Consider the following 18,639-nt stretch of genomic DNA (forward strand, 5'->3'; position numbering starts at 1 on the left):
GAGAAGACTCATGGACGCAGAAGTTAACCTGAATTCGATTTCAGCTCAATAATCACGTGGTCCTTTTTCGCAGAGTGCACCGCTTTCGGAAGAATTAGTGCTCTCGGGCTAGACATTGGATATATTGAACATTGGATTATTGAGCTGAAATCGAATTCAGGTTAACTTCTGCGTCTATAAGTCCTCTCATGGCGTAGGGGTAACGCGCCCTAACTAGAGATCAGGGAGTCGTGAGTTCGATTCTCACTGAGAAGACGTGTAACTTTTTTCGCAAAACTTCACAACAATTTGTCCATTTAATCCAATTGCAAAATATATGTAATGTTTAGCTTTTCGGTAGTTGTTAAACTTCCACTCGGCTGGTTAGCCGTAAACCACGATTCATAATTAAAAACAAGTGTTTAAACATTAGTTAAGTTTTCTTTGTAGGTTTATCAGTCGGTTAGAACTGTTTTACACAAGTAGTTCGTTGTGTTTGATTTGTAATTCCTATGACGCAACAAGTAAAATTGTCAAACACAATTTCACTGTATCACAAGCTCGTTTTTAACAAAACCGTTTTTGAGAGTGATTTTCATAGAATCCTGAGTATAAATGTAAACCAATTCTTGGTGATATTTCTGTTCTTGGGCAGGATTCTCACAAAATCCTGATTTGGATTCTCATATACTCCCATGCAAATGTTCAGCGTCACCGTTCAAAAAATACAAAAGAATTTTACTGATATCTCTGTGATTTCAAGACTTTTTGAAACTCTCTATGGCTGTTCGATTTTTCACATTACACTATGACATTTTTTCAAACATTACACAGAACAAACATAGCTGGTTTCAGCATTGGATCGTTCGAAACTTCAAATCAAAATGGCATTAAAACCATAACATCATATTCTTTAAAAAGTACATGCTAAATTATGTCGGAAAAATGTTAGAAAAAATTAAAATCAATAAAACAGTCAGTCAAGTCATCGTGTATCGTACCAAAGTTAGAGGTCACTATAACACACTTGAAATATGAAAATTTTGTAAAATCTTAAACCAATCACGTATGACTTACTATTTCCGCTTCAATAAGCCATAGACTATTGAAATTGGTTGAACAATGGCATAGATATTAACAAAAACTATTTGCATCTCAGGTGACCCCAACCTTGTGTACGATGACTTGAATGTTGAATATGAGCAATTCTCGCTGAAACCAGGCCGCCATCGGCACCCATCGTTAGAATTCCAATTTGATGATCGCTAGTATATGCTAAAACTAAAGGGTGGTCCTTTCATTTTTCTCAAATTGGTGGACTCCTCGTAAGCCAGCTAGCTAAAAAGTTGTGAAAAACCCCATTTTTTGATAAATCTTAGGTCACAATCAGAGAGCTGAGAAAAAACTGATTTAATTATTTTTAGAATCAGATGAAAGCTATATCTTTCCTCTATACGATGCCACTATGTTTGCCATGTGCTGCAAGGGAAAGAATTTGGTGAAGAAATTTCTAAGATTTATCAAACAATGGGCTTTTTCGCAAACTGTTTAGCTAGCTGGCGTACGAGCGGTCCACCAATTTGAGAAAACCGAAAGAACCACCCTTTAGTTTTAGCATATAGTAGCGATTAGTGACATAAAATTGGAATTTTAACGATGGGTGCGATGGCGGCCTGGTTTCAGCGAGAATTGCTCATATGTTGATTTTGAATAGTTCTCACTTTTAGAATATAACATTATGGTTTCAATGCTGCAATGATTACAAACTGTGGTCAATTTAATGCTGAGAAAAAAGCCGTTTTTCAGTGTTAATTTAGTTTAGTTTAGTAAACGAGTATTCGAACATATTTTTGGTTAGAAAACGTTTGAAGTAAGATTAACTCATTGCTTTCAAATGAGCTATGCGGAGGTTCAATTGAACGTGCAATTATTCACATGTGCCCTTTTGTATTTTTTTAGGAGGTGACCCAAAACTACTGCACGAAGGTGTTTAATACTGAGCAGGATTCTAGCAAAATTTTGATGAGGATTCTCATATAATATTAATCTCTCTACTAGCAGCTTTAATTTTTTACCATAAACATATATTCAAATCGCATTTTTTTTATTCTAAATATGTTCGCACTTTTTGTTCACAAGTTTTCAAAGAACTCTTCTATTTTCAGAAATTGCGTCCATTGATTATCTTGTTCTAAAGATTTTCCGATGTACTGTAATCCACCATGTATTTTTTACCGCCATTTTGTTTTAATAAATTAATCAAAAAATAAAACATGGGCTATACAATACAAGATAATAGGGAGCTTTGAGTTGTCTCCAAGAAATAATAAAATTACATTATCATATTTTTTGAAGTTTTCTAGATCCTCCTATGGCTAGAGTGGTATTACAAACATAAATGCTCATATCTCGAAAACGGTTGCACCAAATCGCTTCATTTTTTTCCAACAGACTATCATCAAAGTATAGTTTCGAAAAGTGAAAATACGAGCACGAGAAAAAAAACTGCCATTTTGACTCGCGGAACACTTTTTGAAAGGAATTTCCTGCATTGAGCACCTGTTCTTCGTTTGAAATCTGAACTGTTTTACACACTCAAATCAACCTTATAATCCCAACAAAAATCGTGAAGTAAGATTTATGTTGGTCAATCTTTCACTAAGGGTCAGATACGAAAATTTCAAGGACACTAATCTGGAAAACCAAACGATCATCTGAGCTGCAAACTTGATCGATAAGTTACTTGCTGTTGGTAACTTATTGAACAAGTTTTCAACTCAAACTGATTTTCACTAAATTTGTGTTTGAAAGAAAAATTGAGGTTTGGCTTCAATTCATCTTCACCCTATTATTGATTTTTTTTTGAAACTTCTAATTCTTATCTAAAGCGATTTTTTCTATTTGATTGAGCAAGATTTTTTAGACTTATTCTGCGGCAACGAAACTATACTTGATTTTTCGCCAAATGTTTCAAAATTCGTGGCTCAAAAACGACAAAATTGGTTTGGTTAAGAAATGTTCGAACAACTAAGCGAGTTTCTGTTGCGATATATTTCTTTTTTTAAGCCTTCATCAATGTTTTTAAATGGATTAACCACAAGTACGCACGGAAATATTTAAAATTTTAAAAAATCTTGTGAAATATTCTTAATTTTGAATCACATTATCAAAATTCCGTTTATTATTGAAATTGCATGTAACTCAGAGTTTCTGGGGACGAGGATAACTATCCCTACAAAACATTCACACCCTGAAAGTTACAAAATGTCTTGTGGGGGATTTCTTTAAGACTTGTTTTTCATCCTTTCAATTCAAAACCCGATTTTTTAGCTAAAACTATACCAAACAAAATGTATGGGTAAATTATCCCGGACAGAATTTGTTTTAACTTTCCAATTAAAAAATCTTTTCAATAACACAACTTCAGAGAACTAAACAATGCACAGTGGTCCAGGAATCAGTTTTACGCGGAAAGATGCATTTTGAGCTTTAGAATGAAACATTAGACAAAAACGGTCTTCTACAAAGTTGTTTGTATAAGTTAAGCCCTTTGTTGGGTGTTATTAAAAATTAGGGTGGACCACATTTTCATAGAAATTGTGTAACTAACTTTCTTATTTGTAGAAATTATATTATACATGTTTCAGCAAAATTATAGACCATTCAATTTCAAGCAACTTTGCCGAAAAAAGTTTTTTTGTATCTCTTAAATTGACCGATTTAGAGCTTTTTTCCTGCAGTGACATAGGGTGGTCCGAACTAAACCGGTTTTCTGGCTCTAGAGTTTTCAATTCAAATTTCTCATCAAAGTAGTCTATGAGACGCTTTTAGAGCTTTAAAAAATGCGTAATTTGGTGACTTAAGAAACTCGCTATCTCCTTCCATTTAGGAGTTATTGTTGTTTTTCTCTCAAAAACATGCCTACTTTGATTGTGAATATTTCTGATTGGGGCAATTATAAAAAATATCTTTTGACGGCATTCAAAATAAAATTGTATATTATGTCAAAAAATGACAGATGTGTTATTTTTGTAACTCGAATAAAAAGCCTTGAAAAACAAAGGATTTTAAGCAGAAAAACTTTAATAACTTTTGAACTAAAATAGATATCAACAATCTTTTTGCATGATAATTTGCGTTTTGTTAAGTTCTTAAAGTCGTTCATAGACCGCTTTGACGAGAAATCTGAAATAAGAAAGATAGGGCTCTAAAACTATTTTGAAGATTTTCATGGTATGTATTTCTTTATTATTTTGCATTTTGAGCATGAAAATGAAATTTTAGACAAAAATGATCTTCTACAAAATTGTTTCTAAAAATGTAAGCTTTCATATTGTGTCATTTGAAACTAGGGTGGTCCACAATATCACACATATCATATAATCAACTTTTTTATTTGCAAAAATACTGGTATATGCTCTCAGGCAAAGCGGTAGAACTTGAAATTTTGATCAACTTTGCCAAAAAAAGTTTTTCTGTAGCTCAAAATTTGACCAATCTAGAGCATTTTTTCCTAATCATCGCAGGGTGGTCCAACAAAAATCAGTTTTTCAACTCTAGTTTTTTTAATATTATTTTCTCGTCAAAGTCGTCTATGAACGTCTTTTAGAACTTAACAAAACGCAAATTTTCATGTAAAAAGATTGTTTATATCTATTTTAGTTCAAAAGTTATTAAAGTTTTTCTGCTTAAAATTCTTTGTTTTTCAATGCTTTTTATTCGAGTTACAAAAATAACACATCTGTCATTTTTTGACATAATATACAATTTTATTTTGTCTTTTGAATGCCGTTAAAATATATTTTTTATGTTTGCCCCAATCAGAAATATTCACAATCAAATTAGGCATGTTTTTGAGAGAAAACCAACAATAACTCCTAAACGGAAGGAGATAGCGAGTTTCTTCACTCACCAAATTACGCATTTTTGAAAGCTCTAAAAGTGTCTCATAGACTACTTTGATGAGAAATTTGAATTGAAAACTCTAGAGCCAGAAAACCAGTTTTGTTCGGACCACCCTATGTCACCGTAGGAAAAAAGCTCTAAATCAGTCAATTTAAGAGATACAAAAAAACTTTTTTCGGCAAAGTTGCTTGAAATTGAATGGTCCATAACTTTGCTGAAGCATGTATAATATAATTTCTACAAATAAGAAAGTTAGTTACACAATTTCTATGAAAATGTGGTGCACCCTAATTTTCAATAACACCAAACAAAGGGCTTAACTTATACAAACAACTTTGTAGAAGACCGTTTTTGTCTAATGTTTCATTCTTAAGCTCAAAATGCATCTTTCCGCGTAAAACTGATTCCTGGACCATAGTGCAATGGTATAAAATTAAAATCAATCGATCGAACCAACGAGTTACTAATCATTCAAATGATCAGCGTTAAGTCAGAGTGGATCAAGTGACATTTTTCATATTTTGAGAAAAATGGTCTTAAGGTGAAGATGAATCGAAGCCAAACCTTAAATTTTCAAGAGCACAAATCTGGGGAACCGAATTCCGTTTAAGCTTAAAACTTAATCAGAGAAGAAATTTCTAAGATTTATCAAACAATGGGCTTTTTCGCAAACTGTTTAGCTAGCTGGCGTACGAGCGGTCCACCAATTTGAGAAAACCGAAAGAACCACCCTTTAGTTTTAGCATATAGTAGCGATTAGTGACATAAAATTGGAATTTTAACGATGGGTGCGATGGCGGCCTGGTTTCAGCGAGAATTGCTCATATGTTGATTTTAAATAGTTCTCACTTTTAGAATATAAGATTATGGTTTAATGCTGCAATGATTACAAATTGTGGTCAATTTAATGCTGAGAAAAAAGCCGTTTTTCAGTGTTAATTTAGTTTAGTTTAGTAAACGAGTATTCGAACATATTTTTGGTTAGAAAACGTTTGAAGTAAGATTAACTCATTGCCTTTCAAATGAGCTATGAGGAGGTTCAATTGAACGTGCAGTTATTGACATGTGCCCTTTTGTATTTTTTAAGGAGGTGACCCCAAACTACTGAACGAAGGTGTTTTATTTTTTTTATTTATTTATTTTTTTTTAATCTCTTTATTAGTATCATTCCAAACATTACATTCATTTCTTATATTTAGGTGTTCTGTGTTATTAGACAACACTATCATCCTAATTTGGTAAAACAAATTTAAGATTTTATTAACATTTTGTTAACAACATATTACATTTCATTTGCCGTAGCAGTTTAGATTTTTTACAGGTGAGTTGATTTCACCTGCTTATAAGAGAAAAAAACGCTTTGAATATACTTAAACATATAACGCATTAATCGTGGCAATAAAAGATTGCAACGATTTTTGCCTGAAATTATTAATTATTTTATTTGACATTTGTTCCAATGTTTCTACATTGGATATTCTATGTAACTCCTTGGTATTATACCAGGGAGGAAGTCTCAGAATCATTTTCAAAATTTTATTTTGAATTCTCTGCAGAGCTTTCTTCCTGGTAATACAACAGCTAGTCCATATTGGTACAGCATACAACATGGCTGGCCTGAAAATTTGTTTGAATATCAAAAGCTTGTTCTTAAGACAAAGTTTTTATTTTCTATTAATAAGGGGATAGAGACATTTTACATATTTATTACATTTGGCTTGAATGCCCTCAATGTGATTTTTGAAAGTTAAATTCTTATCTAGCATGAGCCCTAGATACTTAACTCCATCTGACCAATTTATTGGAACCCCTCTCATCGTGACAACATGTCTACTTTAAGGTTTCAAATAAAGAGCTTTTGGTTTATGTGGGAATATTATTAGATGAGTTTTGAAAGCATTAGGAGAAATCTTCCATTTTTGCAAGTATGAAGAAAAAATGTCCAAACAGAGGCCTGTGTCATCCGCAAACAAAGATTTTTGACATCCCTGAGTTAACTCAGGTAAGTCAGATGTAAAAATATTGTATAATATTGGTCCCAAAATTTTCGAACTCCTGAGTAACTTGATTTTCAATTGGACTAGTAAGTCCTAAATTAAAATTGTGCGCACTTTCAAACTGCATAGCAAGTTTTTGAGCTTTTTTGCAATTAGTTAGTAATAATTTGTTTTCCTCTTTCAATGCCGGTATTGGCTTCTGAGGTTTTTTCAAGATTTTAGATAATTTCCAAAAGGGCTTAGAGCCAGGGTCCAATTGAGAAATTTTATTTTCAAAATTTTTGTTTCTTAATTGAGCAAAACGTTTCTTGATTTCTTTCTGCAAGTCCTGCCACATAATTTTCATAGCAGGATCGCGAGTGCGTTGAAATTGCCTTCTCCTCACGTTTTTAAGACGGATCAAGAGTTTAAGATCATCGTCTATAATCACGGATTCAAATTTTACATTTTGGAATTGCAATGCTCCGGGCTTCAACAATGGAATTTGTTAAAGTTTCAAGAGCATTGTCAATATCAAGTTTAGTTTCTAAAGAAATGTTAACATCATTAGATTAGAGTCAACATACGTTTTATATATATATTCCAGTCGGCTCGTAAATAATTGAAAGTGGAGCTGATAGGATTGAGAATCGCTTCTTGGGATTTAGGGGGGGAGGAACAGGGGGGGGGGGGGGCAGGGGGGCCTGGCCCCCTCCAGAATCATCCAGGCCCCCCCCAGAAAATTTTGATGATAATAAAAATGAAAATTTTAACAAAAACTTTTTAACATGAAGCGAAATCTTCTGATTCAATGTACATGACTCTTGTTATTGACAAAAATCTCTTCTATAGTAACGTTATTTTATGTTGAACATCTATAGTGATGAAACCTCGCTTGTCTTATACAACATCAGCGTGGTGGTTCTGACTTCGGTGAATCGCCCGACAACCGAAATCTTAACCGTCCGGCCGTCGATTGAATGGTTATTTGTTAGAAATAGCTTCTTGTTGTTTGCGATAAGCGCAATTTTTCGACATTTCCGATGCAAAAAATATCGTGGTACAAAAAAGGCAATATCCGGGAAATTGGATTCCCAAAATTCGTTTTTTTCTGAATAATCCAAATAAATGCTGTTTCAGCATAAAGCAGCATATTCACTGCATTATAATTACCCATGTTTTTGGGGGATATCCTGCTCAAGGTAATGTCCGAAAAAAATTGAAAAAATATACAAAATTACTTAAGGAATTTCTCAGACAGTACATAGCGGGAATTTTTGTGGAAAATTAAGGCTTGACTTTCAAAAATTTCGGCATGGCCAAGTTTTCTAAAATTTTCTAAAAAACTTTTCGACATTCTTTATGAAATTTAAGTATGATGAAACTCGTGAAGAAATATTGAAAGATGGCTTCAGAAATTTTGAAAATCTCTTGAAAATTAGTCGAGTAATATTGTGGGACTTGTTCATACTTTCAAAGCAATTTCCTCCTGATGGACATGTCTACTATTTATTAGAAAACTGTTTCCGGAATATGATCCCGGATTCAATGTTACCTCATCTTTTAAAAGTTCAGCATTCCTCTAAAAATAATTGGTTCTGTCAAATCTTATACTGAGATATTTCGCTGAAAGTCGTATAAGAAAATCTTCTGTTCCTTCAAATAGTTTTCCCAAAAAAATGATTACTAATTCTTTCACGAAGTTTATCAAAAGCCCTTGAGAAATATTTCTAAAATACATAAAAAAATTGCGTCAGAAATTCTTTTATGTTTTCTTTTTCTAGAAATTTTGCTTCAAGTCCCCGGATTATTCAAGAATTGAAAAGAAAATTGTTTTTGGAATGTCTCTTGCCTGCGAATCTTCGGAGGAAATTAGTTGAAAAACTCCAGGAAATTTAGCGGTAAATAAATCTGTAGAAAACCATGTAGCGAAATAACAGGGAAGGGAGTGAGGATTTATTAAGATATTCATAAAGACATTTGTATTGATCTTCCTTTAAAAAACTTCTTCAGAAATAATTTTACTATATTTTGGCAGAACCCATATTTTGGGTTTGCATTTTTCAGTGATAAGGGGCGGAATTTTAGGAGGCTTTTTGGCAGAATTCTAGAAAACCAGAAGTCAAGGAAGGATAGATTCCAAAAACAATTTCCAAAGAAAATTCTGATGGAACTTCTAGAGAAATTTGTTTTATTTGTAAATTCATTAGAGAGGTTGCAATTATCCTGTAATTTTCCAGGTTATAAATAATAAGGACTGTTCATTTTATAAAGAGGACACTTTGTTTATGCTATATCTTTTTAATTTATTGATAACATCGAAATCGGTTTTCTGTGCATCGTTCAACTATTATTCAGTAATGCTATGAAAATATAAAATCTTAGAAAATGCTTTTGGTTTATGAGCTAAATAGTTTTTCCAAAAACTCATAAGAAAAGCTGTTCGTCAAAGTTTAACATTATTATTCGCAAAACAAAAATCCTAATTTTAATGAACAAATTGTATGTTTGTATTTTTTACTATCCCACTGTAGGTATAGCTTTAAAAAAATCAATTATATTCCACCAGGTAACTTTAGTGATTTACCCATTTATGGCCAAATTTACTGATACACCATCCTTTTACTCCCAGCAAAAGAGAAAAGTAGAAAGCGTGTTCAAAACTAGTTTGGATTACTAAAGAAACTATATTTGTACAAACGAGAGCTAAGTCGTGCGTTAAACCATAGTCTTAAGTAACAATTTTACTGTTTATGGTAGTTTTACTAAAAAGTCTCATACTTTTAAAATCGTGAACGCATATTTATCGATCTACAGCAAATTGTAAATGGTTTTCTACAAATATTTCAATTGGTAATCTCAGAATAACATACTATGAAAATAATATGTGGAAAATTCAATCGATTTTATTACAGCAGTGTTGCCAATTTTGATGATTGTCAACTGTAAAATAGTTGTTCCAAAAACAGCTTGATTTTCTCCATCAGGCTTCTGATTGATAATGCTTTCGAAGAACAAGCATTTTTGAAAATAAAATATATAAATTGTCGAATTTTCCAAACAATCATTAATTTTGGAAACCTCTAAAAATCTACCGTTCTAATCGTTGTGCCATATTCATGTGAAATTTAATTATATTGGAGAATTTTTATTTTCACAATATTGTACAATACTAGTCGAACGATGTGCAGAAAATCGCTTGAAATTTCATTGATAAATTAAAAAGATACAGCATGCACAAGATGTCCACTTTATAAAATGAACAGTCCTTAACCTAATTTTCATTGTACCATTGCCCATCTATTGTTCTACCTGCTTCAACAATTTGTTGTTTCTCCTTCCTTCCCATGACGCTTTAAGGAACTTCCTGCAAAAATCTTTCCATACTACAAAAACCAACATTTCAAAAAATCTATAAAAAGGTTAATTATGATAGTTTAAAAAATGCAGAATTCTTATACGTATGGTTTTGGATTTCTCAAAGCCCATTAGGAATTCCTCAACAAATTTTCAAAGTAATGAAAAGTTTACCCAAAGATTTAAATTCATTATAATTTCAAATTACGAATTCTACCACAAAATATCTTCCGTAATGTTCTTAAAAAAATACCGGCAATATTTTCGCGTTAAATTTCTAAAGTACTACAAAATAATCGATAATACACCCTTTAAAAAAGTTTGCTTGGAATTTCTAAAGTTAGGAAAATGGGCTCTACATTAATATGTTCAACATACTATCATGAAACTGTCGAGTTCATACAAAATGTTATGTAAGATTTCAGTAACAAATACATTCAGTTGAAATTCCATCCATTTTAACACCAATCATTTTATGTTATAGAAGACGAAGGAAAAAGAGCAAGAATTTTTGTAGTAAATCCTGCATGGACATTTTTTCTCTGAAATACATTGTCAACGAATTTCAGAAATTCTACGATATATTATTTGAATTTTACGACAGGAATTTAGTAATTTTTAAGCTTCAATTATTAAAATAAAAATACCAAAAACTTTCATTTTTTTGTATGTTTATTTTTTGGAGTGATTCGTAGGAGGAGTTTGCAAAGCAATCACTGGAAAAAATTAATATGGATAGCGTATACATTTTTAAATGTTATTTATGGAAAAATCCTGAGATTACCATTTGAAAAAAAATTTCTAGAGCCCGAAGAAATACTTGATGGAACTGTAACTTTGATGAAAACTTTCTTTGAAAATTCCCATTTGGTAAAGAAAATGTAAAGAAAAAAATCTCTGGAAAATACTTGGAAGAATCTCTAATAAATTTTTCGGAAGAATCTTAGGGAAACAATAATATAATTCTTTAAGAAATTCCTGAACTAATTTGAGTATTTTTGCGGAAGAGTGAAAGAACAGTTGAACGTATTCCGCTAGGAACTTCCTAGGAATGTTAGAGTTGAAATTTTGGAAAAAAAATATATTGAGGGGGATTACTAACTAAGTGATCTTGAAGAAATTTTTGGTGAGACTCCTAGATTTTTTGTACTATTTTTTGGAGAAATTCTAAGTAATTTCTAACAATCCTAAACAAATTATAAATGAACTGCTGGAGGATTCTTCGAACCTACAATTGGAATGTATATGTAATAAGTACGTAGATGACTTTCCAGGAGAAATCATGAATAGAATTTCTAATGCATTCTCTGGCGGAATTCTTCAAGAGATTTTTTTAATCCAATTTGTTCGAGAAATTTTCTGGTGAGATCAGAAAGCTTGGAAATGATTTTCCGTTGGAATCCCAGGACAAACTCAGTGAAAACTAATAAATAAGTTCTTTAAGAAAACACTGAAAACTACGAAAACAATGCATGAACAAATCTCCCTAGGAATTCTCAGAGAAATCTCTTCAAAGCACATGTTTAAGTACTTGCCAAGTTCGTGGAAGAATCACAAAGAACATTCCTTGTAAGTTTTTTTTTTCTAGAAATCTTGACTGGATTACAAAAAGAATGAATCTTTTCCGTAGTGAAAATTGCAAATAACAAATATCACTGATGTGCCGTGAAATGAAACAAAATAATAAATAAATAAAAATCCCTTGAAATTACGAAATTTGTGAAAATGCTACTTATTGCTGTTGACAGTACTTTTGAAATCAAGTATTTGCTAGGCCCCCCCTAGGCCCCCTCCAGAAAAAATCTTAGCTATGCCAATGGGGACATGATCAGAATCAAAATCAGCATGAGTAACTAATTGGCTACAAAGATGACTAGAGTCGGTTAAGACCAAGTCAATCGTAGATGGATTTCTAGAAGAGGAAAAACATGTAGGGCTATCAGGGTATTGAATTGAGAAATATCCTGAAGAGCACTCATCAAATAAAATTCTGCCGTTGGAATTACTTTCCATGACCGATGTTTGGCATTAAAGTCACCAATGACAAAAAAATTGACTTATTGCGAGTCAATTTTCGCAAGTCAGTTTGGAGCAAATTAACTTGCTGTCCAGAGCATTGAAAAGGCAAATAGGCAGCTATGAAAGTATATTTACCAAACTGTGTTTCAACAGAAACACCCAAAGTTTCAAAAACTTTAGTTTCAAATGACGAAAACAGTTGATGATTTATACGCCTATGAATGATGATTGCAACTCCCCAACATGCCCCATCAAGTCGATCATTACAATAAACAAAAAAGTTAGGATCTCTTTTGAGTTTAGATCCAGGTTTTAAATACGTTTCGGTAATAACTGCTATATGCACGTTATTAACCGTAAGAAAATTAAACAGTTCGTCCTCTTTACCATTCAGAGAACGAGCATTCCAATTTAAAATATTTAAATTATTATTTGGATCCATTAGAAAAACGTAATCCAATAACAATTTGATTTGTAAATTTTACACCTACTTGGACTGCTTCAGTCATTGTGGTGGCTTTGAACATTGCATCAATCATTAGATTCAATTGTTCAGTTAGAAAATTGAAATCAGAGGCAGACATGTCACTTGAAGTGGGTACATTATCTGATGATTTCCCATTAGAATTTACGGTAGACGAAGAAGCGGAGTTACCTGTGGCGGTAGGGTTTTTTTACATTTGATTTGAAACAAGTAGAATGGGTACTAATAGTACGAACAGAGGGGGAGTTCAAATTTCCTGCTACGATATCGGCAAAGGATTTTCCGTGGGTAGATACATTCGAAATTGAAAGATTCGAACGGCTACCCGACGGTTTAAAATTAGTTTGTGAATGAGCGTGATTATGATCTTCCGGATGGGTATGATTCATGATCAAGCGATCGTTAACTGAAAAATGAGCATTGTTCGATACTCTACCAGGCAAATTCCGGAAACGACCGTTATCGTAACGGATATTATCTTTCATCTGCCTGGCACGAGCCTCAATGACTCTTTTGTGTGAAGGACAATTCCAAAAATTTGACTTATGATTAGCCCCGCAATTACAGCATATGAACTTGGTGGTATCTTCCTTCACTGGACAGACGTCCTTGGCGTGAGAAGAATCTTCGCAAATCATGCATTTAGCATCCATACGACAATTTTTTGTACCATGACCCCACTTTTGGCACCGACGGCACTGAGTGGGGTTCTGGTAATTTCCTCCAGGTTTCTGGAAATGTTCCCATGTCACACGGGTATATGTTTTGCTTTTTCTAAAGCTTTAATATTATTTAGATCTTTTTTGTTAAAGTGAACCAAATAAAATTCTTGAGAAAGCCCTTTCCGAACAATGCCAAATTGGGTTCTCTTTTTCGTAATGATTACTTGGACTGGGGAAAATCCAAGTGAATCATTTATTCCATTTTTGATCTCTTCAGGTGACTTATAGTCACTTGAGAGACCTTTCAAGACAACTTTGAACAAACGTTCAGTTTTGTCGTCATAAGTAAAAAAATTGTGCTTCTTCTCTTCAAGAAGAAGTTCGCGATCTTTAAGAGTTTCCGGCAAAACGCGACAGATTCCTTTCTTTGCGATTTGGAAGGAAACCTTGATACCCCTAATGGAGTTCAAGATCTCCTGCCTAAATCCCCCAAATTCTGAACAACTGACCACGATAGCCGGCACTCTTTGCTTCCTCACTTGAATCAAAGAGCCTGGGCTAGAGGCTGCTTCGATTTGGTGTTCGGGAGATTTGTCTAGAGCATCGAACTGATTTTTCATTTCGATACAATTATTATTGCTGAGGGTCGTGGGTTCGAATCCCGCTGGTCGAGGATCTTTTCGTAAAGGAAATTTTCTCGATTCCCAGGGCATAGAGTATCTTCGTACCTGCCGCACGATATACACATGCAAAAATGGTCAATCGACAAAGAAAGCTCTCAGTTAATAACTATGGAAGTGCTCATAAGAACACTAATCTGAGAAGCAGGCTCTGTCCCAGTTGGGACGTAACGCCATAAAGAAGAGAAGAAGACAATTATTCATTTCACCCTTGGAAGAAAGTTCGCATTCCGGGGAAACGTCCTTTCTTCTATTCTTGCCACGTGTAGTGACAGTTTTAAAACCCACTTTTTTGGAAGAAAGTAGTGAATTCAGAGATTCACCCTTCCTTTTGTTTGTTGTTGATACCATGTTAAGTTAATAAACAGAAGAAGACGTGACCTCCTGAGAGGTTTTTTTTTCCCAAGACGGTGTCCAAGAAGGATTACCACCGCTAGCTTTCGCCAACGGGTTCAACGAAAAATCGAAGGCATGGGTCCTAACAAGGATCGTAAAGGGATCAATAGTAGAAAATAGTACTGAAAAGTACTGTTTTAGTAGCACTGAAAAGTACCGTTTTGAATTTTACCACTGAAAAGTACTGTTTATGTAGCACTGAAAAGTACTGTTTTATTGCTTTAGGTAGTTTCAAAGAAAACTTCCAAGAGCAGAGAGAATTCGTGTACGCACAGCACGAAGGTAGGATGCGCACTGTGTTTTTATTTTATTTTTTTTTTGGGATGTGTGACAATAACACACATGGGGTTTTTGTCCAGAAGAGCCCGATTTTGTGTAACATTATTTTAGAGAGCATAGGGTAACAGTCGTATTTTGGGCCCCCAAGGAAGTGATTTTAGTTATATGTCCCAATTAATTAAATGCACAGCGTGACCAAGACAAAGAACATGCCAAAATGTAGAGAAAAATTTCCTCTTCGAGATAAAAATGCCCATACGGTCATGTAGGATCCATAAAACGTCGAAAATAATTGAATTTTGATGCACTGTTTTTCATTATTTTGGACACACCAATACATTTTGGACCCTCAAAGTACATATTTTGGACCCCCCGCATTTTTTTATCGTATGGCGACAAAGCCCACGACACTGGTTGTATAATATGCTATAATATGGAAAACTGAAGACTTTCTACGGTTTTAGTTAAGTAATTTGAAAAAAGTTTTTGTTTGGAGTAGAAGCACCGGTTTTGGCCATACGCCAATCTTAGCCATAGTGGATTATACATCGTTTTACATAGCCAATCAGCATGAAACCTTTTGTGTCCAGCAGATCACATTCACATGATAGAGCTACATGCATTTACTCATCCGAATTGATTCAAAGCATGAGAAAAACAATTCATTTTTCTTATGATTTTAACTCTCATACACCTAATTTGGCCAGGGTACTCCTAATTTGGACATTCTCGTAAGAAATCAATGTGATTGGCCAATTAGGAACCGAAGTTAAATCTCTGGCCGAAACTGGTTCTGGTAGCCTATATTGACCAACGAGATTTTCAAAGCGAAAAAATGGATTTAGCCCAGTTTCGATATTTTACATACATAATATGGATTGAAAGCTTGCATTTGACAATTTTGTAGTATAAATACAACTTTCCATATAATTTTATTTGACATTCTTTCTTATGTTGGCCAAAACCGGTGCTTTTACCCTACATTTGTCAAATTTCTGACAGCTTCAATTTATGTGTGTAACGTGTTGTAACGGTTGCATGGATGAACCAATTAAATTAAATTAATTTCAGATAAAACAAACACAGTTTCTATGTATAAACGGTTGATGCAAGTGCGGAATAGTACTATCTTTCCAAATGGCATGCGAATTGAGTTGGTCTTTCGTTTAAAACTGGGAATTATGCAGGAAAATGGCCCAGGGGGTCCAAAATATATAGGAGTCCAAAATATATTGGTTACCCTATATTTGGTCGTTTTTCATCGTACAAGCTTCAAGCTTATTTATCCCCCCTTAGAGTTGACGCATTCCGAGCAAACTTCTACAGAAACTTGTGGAGGTGACAAATTTGGGGGTGGATTTGCAACTTAAGATTTACACAGGTTAATGTTTTTCATATAAAAATGGACCACCTTAGCGTAGACACCTACCTAAAGCTATTTGAATGTTCTCGTTTCTGTTGTTCCTTTCTGGCGCGGAGTTTTTGCTGCTGAAGCTGAAGCCATGTCTGGCCGGAGATTCTGCAAAATAGAGGAAAGAAAGACAAATAAAACGTGTTAGTGGTTGCATTCGATTTTGGTCCAGATCCGTATGATGGATGGACGACGGCTTTATGGTTTCCTAAACGAGGGGACACTGAACTGAACGTGTAGGTAATTGAGACGACATGACGAGGTGTCATGTTGCGAAACGCGGTTTAAGTTTTTAGATTTTGCACCCAAGGAAAGCTGCCAAGCACGGTGAACCTGAAGACAGGTCGCGCCGCGTCGTTCATCCCACGCAGATTTTAAATGGTCGGACGGTCAACGGCGAGAACGGTAAGACAGGTTCGTTAGTCGTTGAACGACATTCAATTACAAACGGTAGGATTACGCAGATCGTAATGTCGTAAATTTGTCGCCTCCGCGTTTCCGCTAGGCCGCTGTTTGGTGCGTAACGCACGAGGGCGGTCTGTGGCGGTTAAGGGTATGCGATATTAGACTTGTACAAATTTTGAAGATTGAGCTTGAACCACAGACAAACAGACGTAGTATAGAGTAAAATTCTTCAAAATCCATCGCCCAATTCACAATATCATCCTCTAGTGAGCACGTTGTATGAAATACATTTTTTGCAACAAGATCTGCAGATGGCGGTAGTGCAAAACGTCAAACACAAAGAAAAACGATGCGCGCGCCTATGCTTGTCCAGACCAATATGTTTTACTGCAAAAAATAGCGTTTCTTGGGAAGTAACTGAAATAATGTCAGCCTATTTCAGACTTAGAAATCGATAATAACTAATAATCCTGACTTTTAATCATAATGTTACTGTAACTGTTAATGAAAACCGAATTCAGTACTATGCCACTAGTTTGTATCCTTTGACAGATACGCGTGTTTCGATGTAGTGTCAGTGTCGTGTACTAGACGCGACAAGTTTCAGTATTTGGCGGAATTATTAGACATATAGCATACCCTTAGTAGCGGTCGCGAATTTATCGTGGCATGATTCACATGTCCCTCGTGTAAACGGGGAGACACTGTTCGCCGATTGTAAACATTTCGTTTAAGAAACAATAAGAAATCGTTCGCCCATTAATATTAATCCAAAAACGCGCGGAACAGGCAATAATAATCGGGTGTCTCGTCAGCGTTAGTGATTTTTCGGCGAGATGGCGGCAATTGTACGGGTTTTTTTTTCGGGAACCAAAACAAAGCCGAACCGTTTTTGCGGGGGTTTCTTACGCTGCTGTCACTTTGTTGGACGTCGTAATTTTTCTATTTCGGGAGGGATATTTTTAACCGGCGTTGATTTTTATTACTTGCGTAAGAGTTTTTTTCTCCGTGCTTGTTTGCGAGATGGGATGTTTCAAGTGGACATCACCTGAGTTCAGCTGATTTGTTGTTGTTGTTCTGGGTGAGAAATGTGTACTTAAGTGGTTTGAATTATGTCCTTGACCGTTAATGAATTGAGTTGTTTGGTGATGAAAAATGCTGTTTTTTTTTTAAAGCTATCGAGACAGCGCTTTTTCTATTTACTACACGTTTCACCAATTTTAAATCGTGTAACATCTCTAGAAACTGAATAAATGTTAACAAGTAACTCAGATTGTTATTATGCTGCATTTCAGTTCTAAACGATTTGTGCAAATTAAAATGATATTTTTTTTGTAAACTTGGTGTTTCACAAGAAGTAGCCCTTTTTTACCCGACCTGACCCAGTGACCCACCGAAACAACTCCTGCCATAGGAACATTCCTGACTTCATCAAGTCAGTTTAAAAAACTAGATATGTGTACAAATATATTGCTGTGTGCGTTTGAAATGCAAATATCAAATGCGGGAACACCAAATGCGGTAAGATTTTCAACAAGAAAGGCGAAGTCAAAATTTGATTTTCTTTGTTAGGTTGGCGGTGATATGCATCATGGTTGCTAACACGGTAAAAAGAAGCAAGGTATTATACTCCGAAAAATGACATTTGGCAGTGACGTCATTCCTATCGCAAACTCGAACGAGTGCAAAAGAAAGCAAGGCCTGCTCTCCTTTACTATCGTCAAGGACTCATGCTTGACGATAGGAATGACGACACATGTTTTGATGGAAAATCGTTGTTTACACGTGGGAATAGCCTACCTTGTTGTGTATACCATGGGTTGCTAAGTATCCTTTGGTTACTTTGTGTTACCGCATTTGCAGCTCAGTTAGACAGGATTTGCACGTCAAACGCAAACAGCAATACTATAATATTATTGAAATCGGTTAAGTTTTGAGCGGTGAGAGATTTACTTATTTTGCTTTCACTCAGGCCGATACGTGTTAAGTATGCTTTGCTTTCAATCTGAGCCAGATTGGCTCCGAATGCTAAGTATACGATTCTCATCAAATAATGAGCAGGGTTGATTTGAATTTGGAGTAAATC

General features: G+C 34.6%; 1 protein-coding gene across 1 annotated transcript in view; it reads right to left on the reverse strand.

Moving 5' to 3' along the window:
• LOC5576344 overlaps positions 1 to 18,639 on the reverse strand; it is an 877,728-nt gene that overhangs the window by 33,749 nt on the left and 825,340 nt on the right. Inside the window, 1 exon segment of the mRNA XM_021837621.1 lies at positions 16,167 to 16,256. Within this exon segment, the coding sequence (XP_021693313.1) occupies positions 16,167 to 16,256 (90 nt within the window).

This window comes from Aedes aegypti, chromosome 1, assembly GCF_002204515.2.
Source record: "Aedes aegypti strain LVP_AGWG chromosome 1, AaegL5.0 Primary Assembly, whole genome shotgun sequence".
Classification (NCBI taxonomy): Eukaryota; Metazoa; Arthropoda; class Insecta; order Diptera; family Culicidae; genus Aedes; species Aedes aegypti.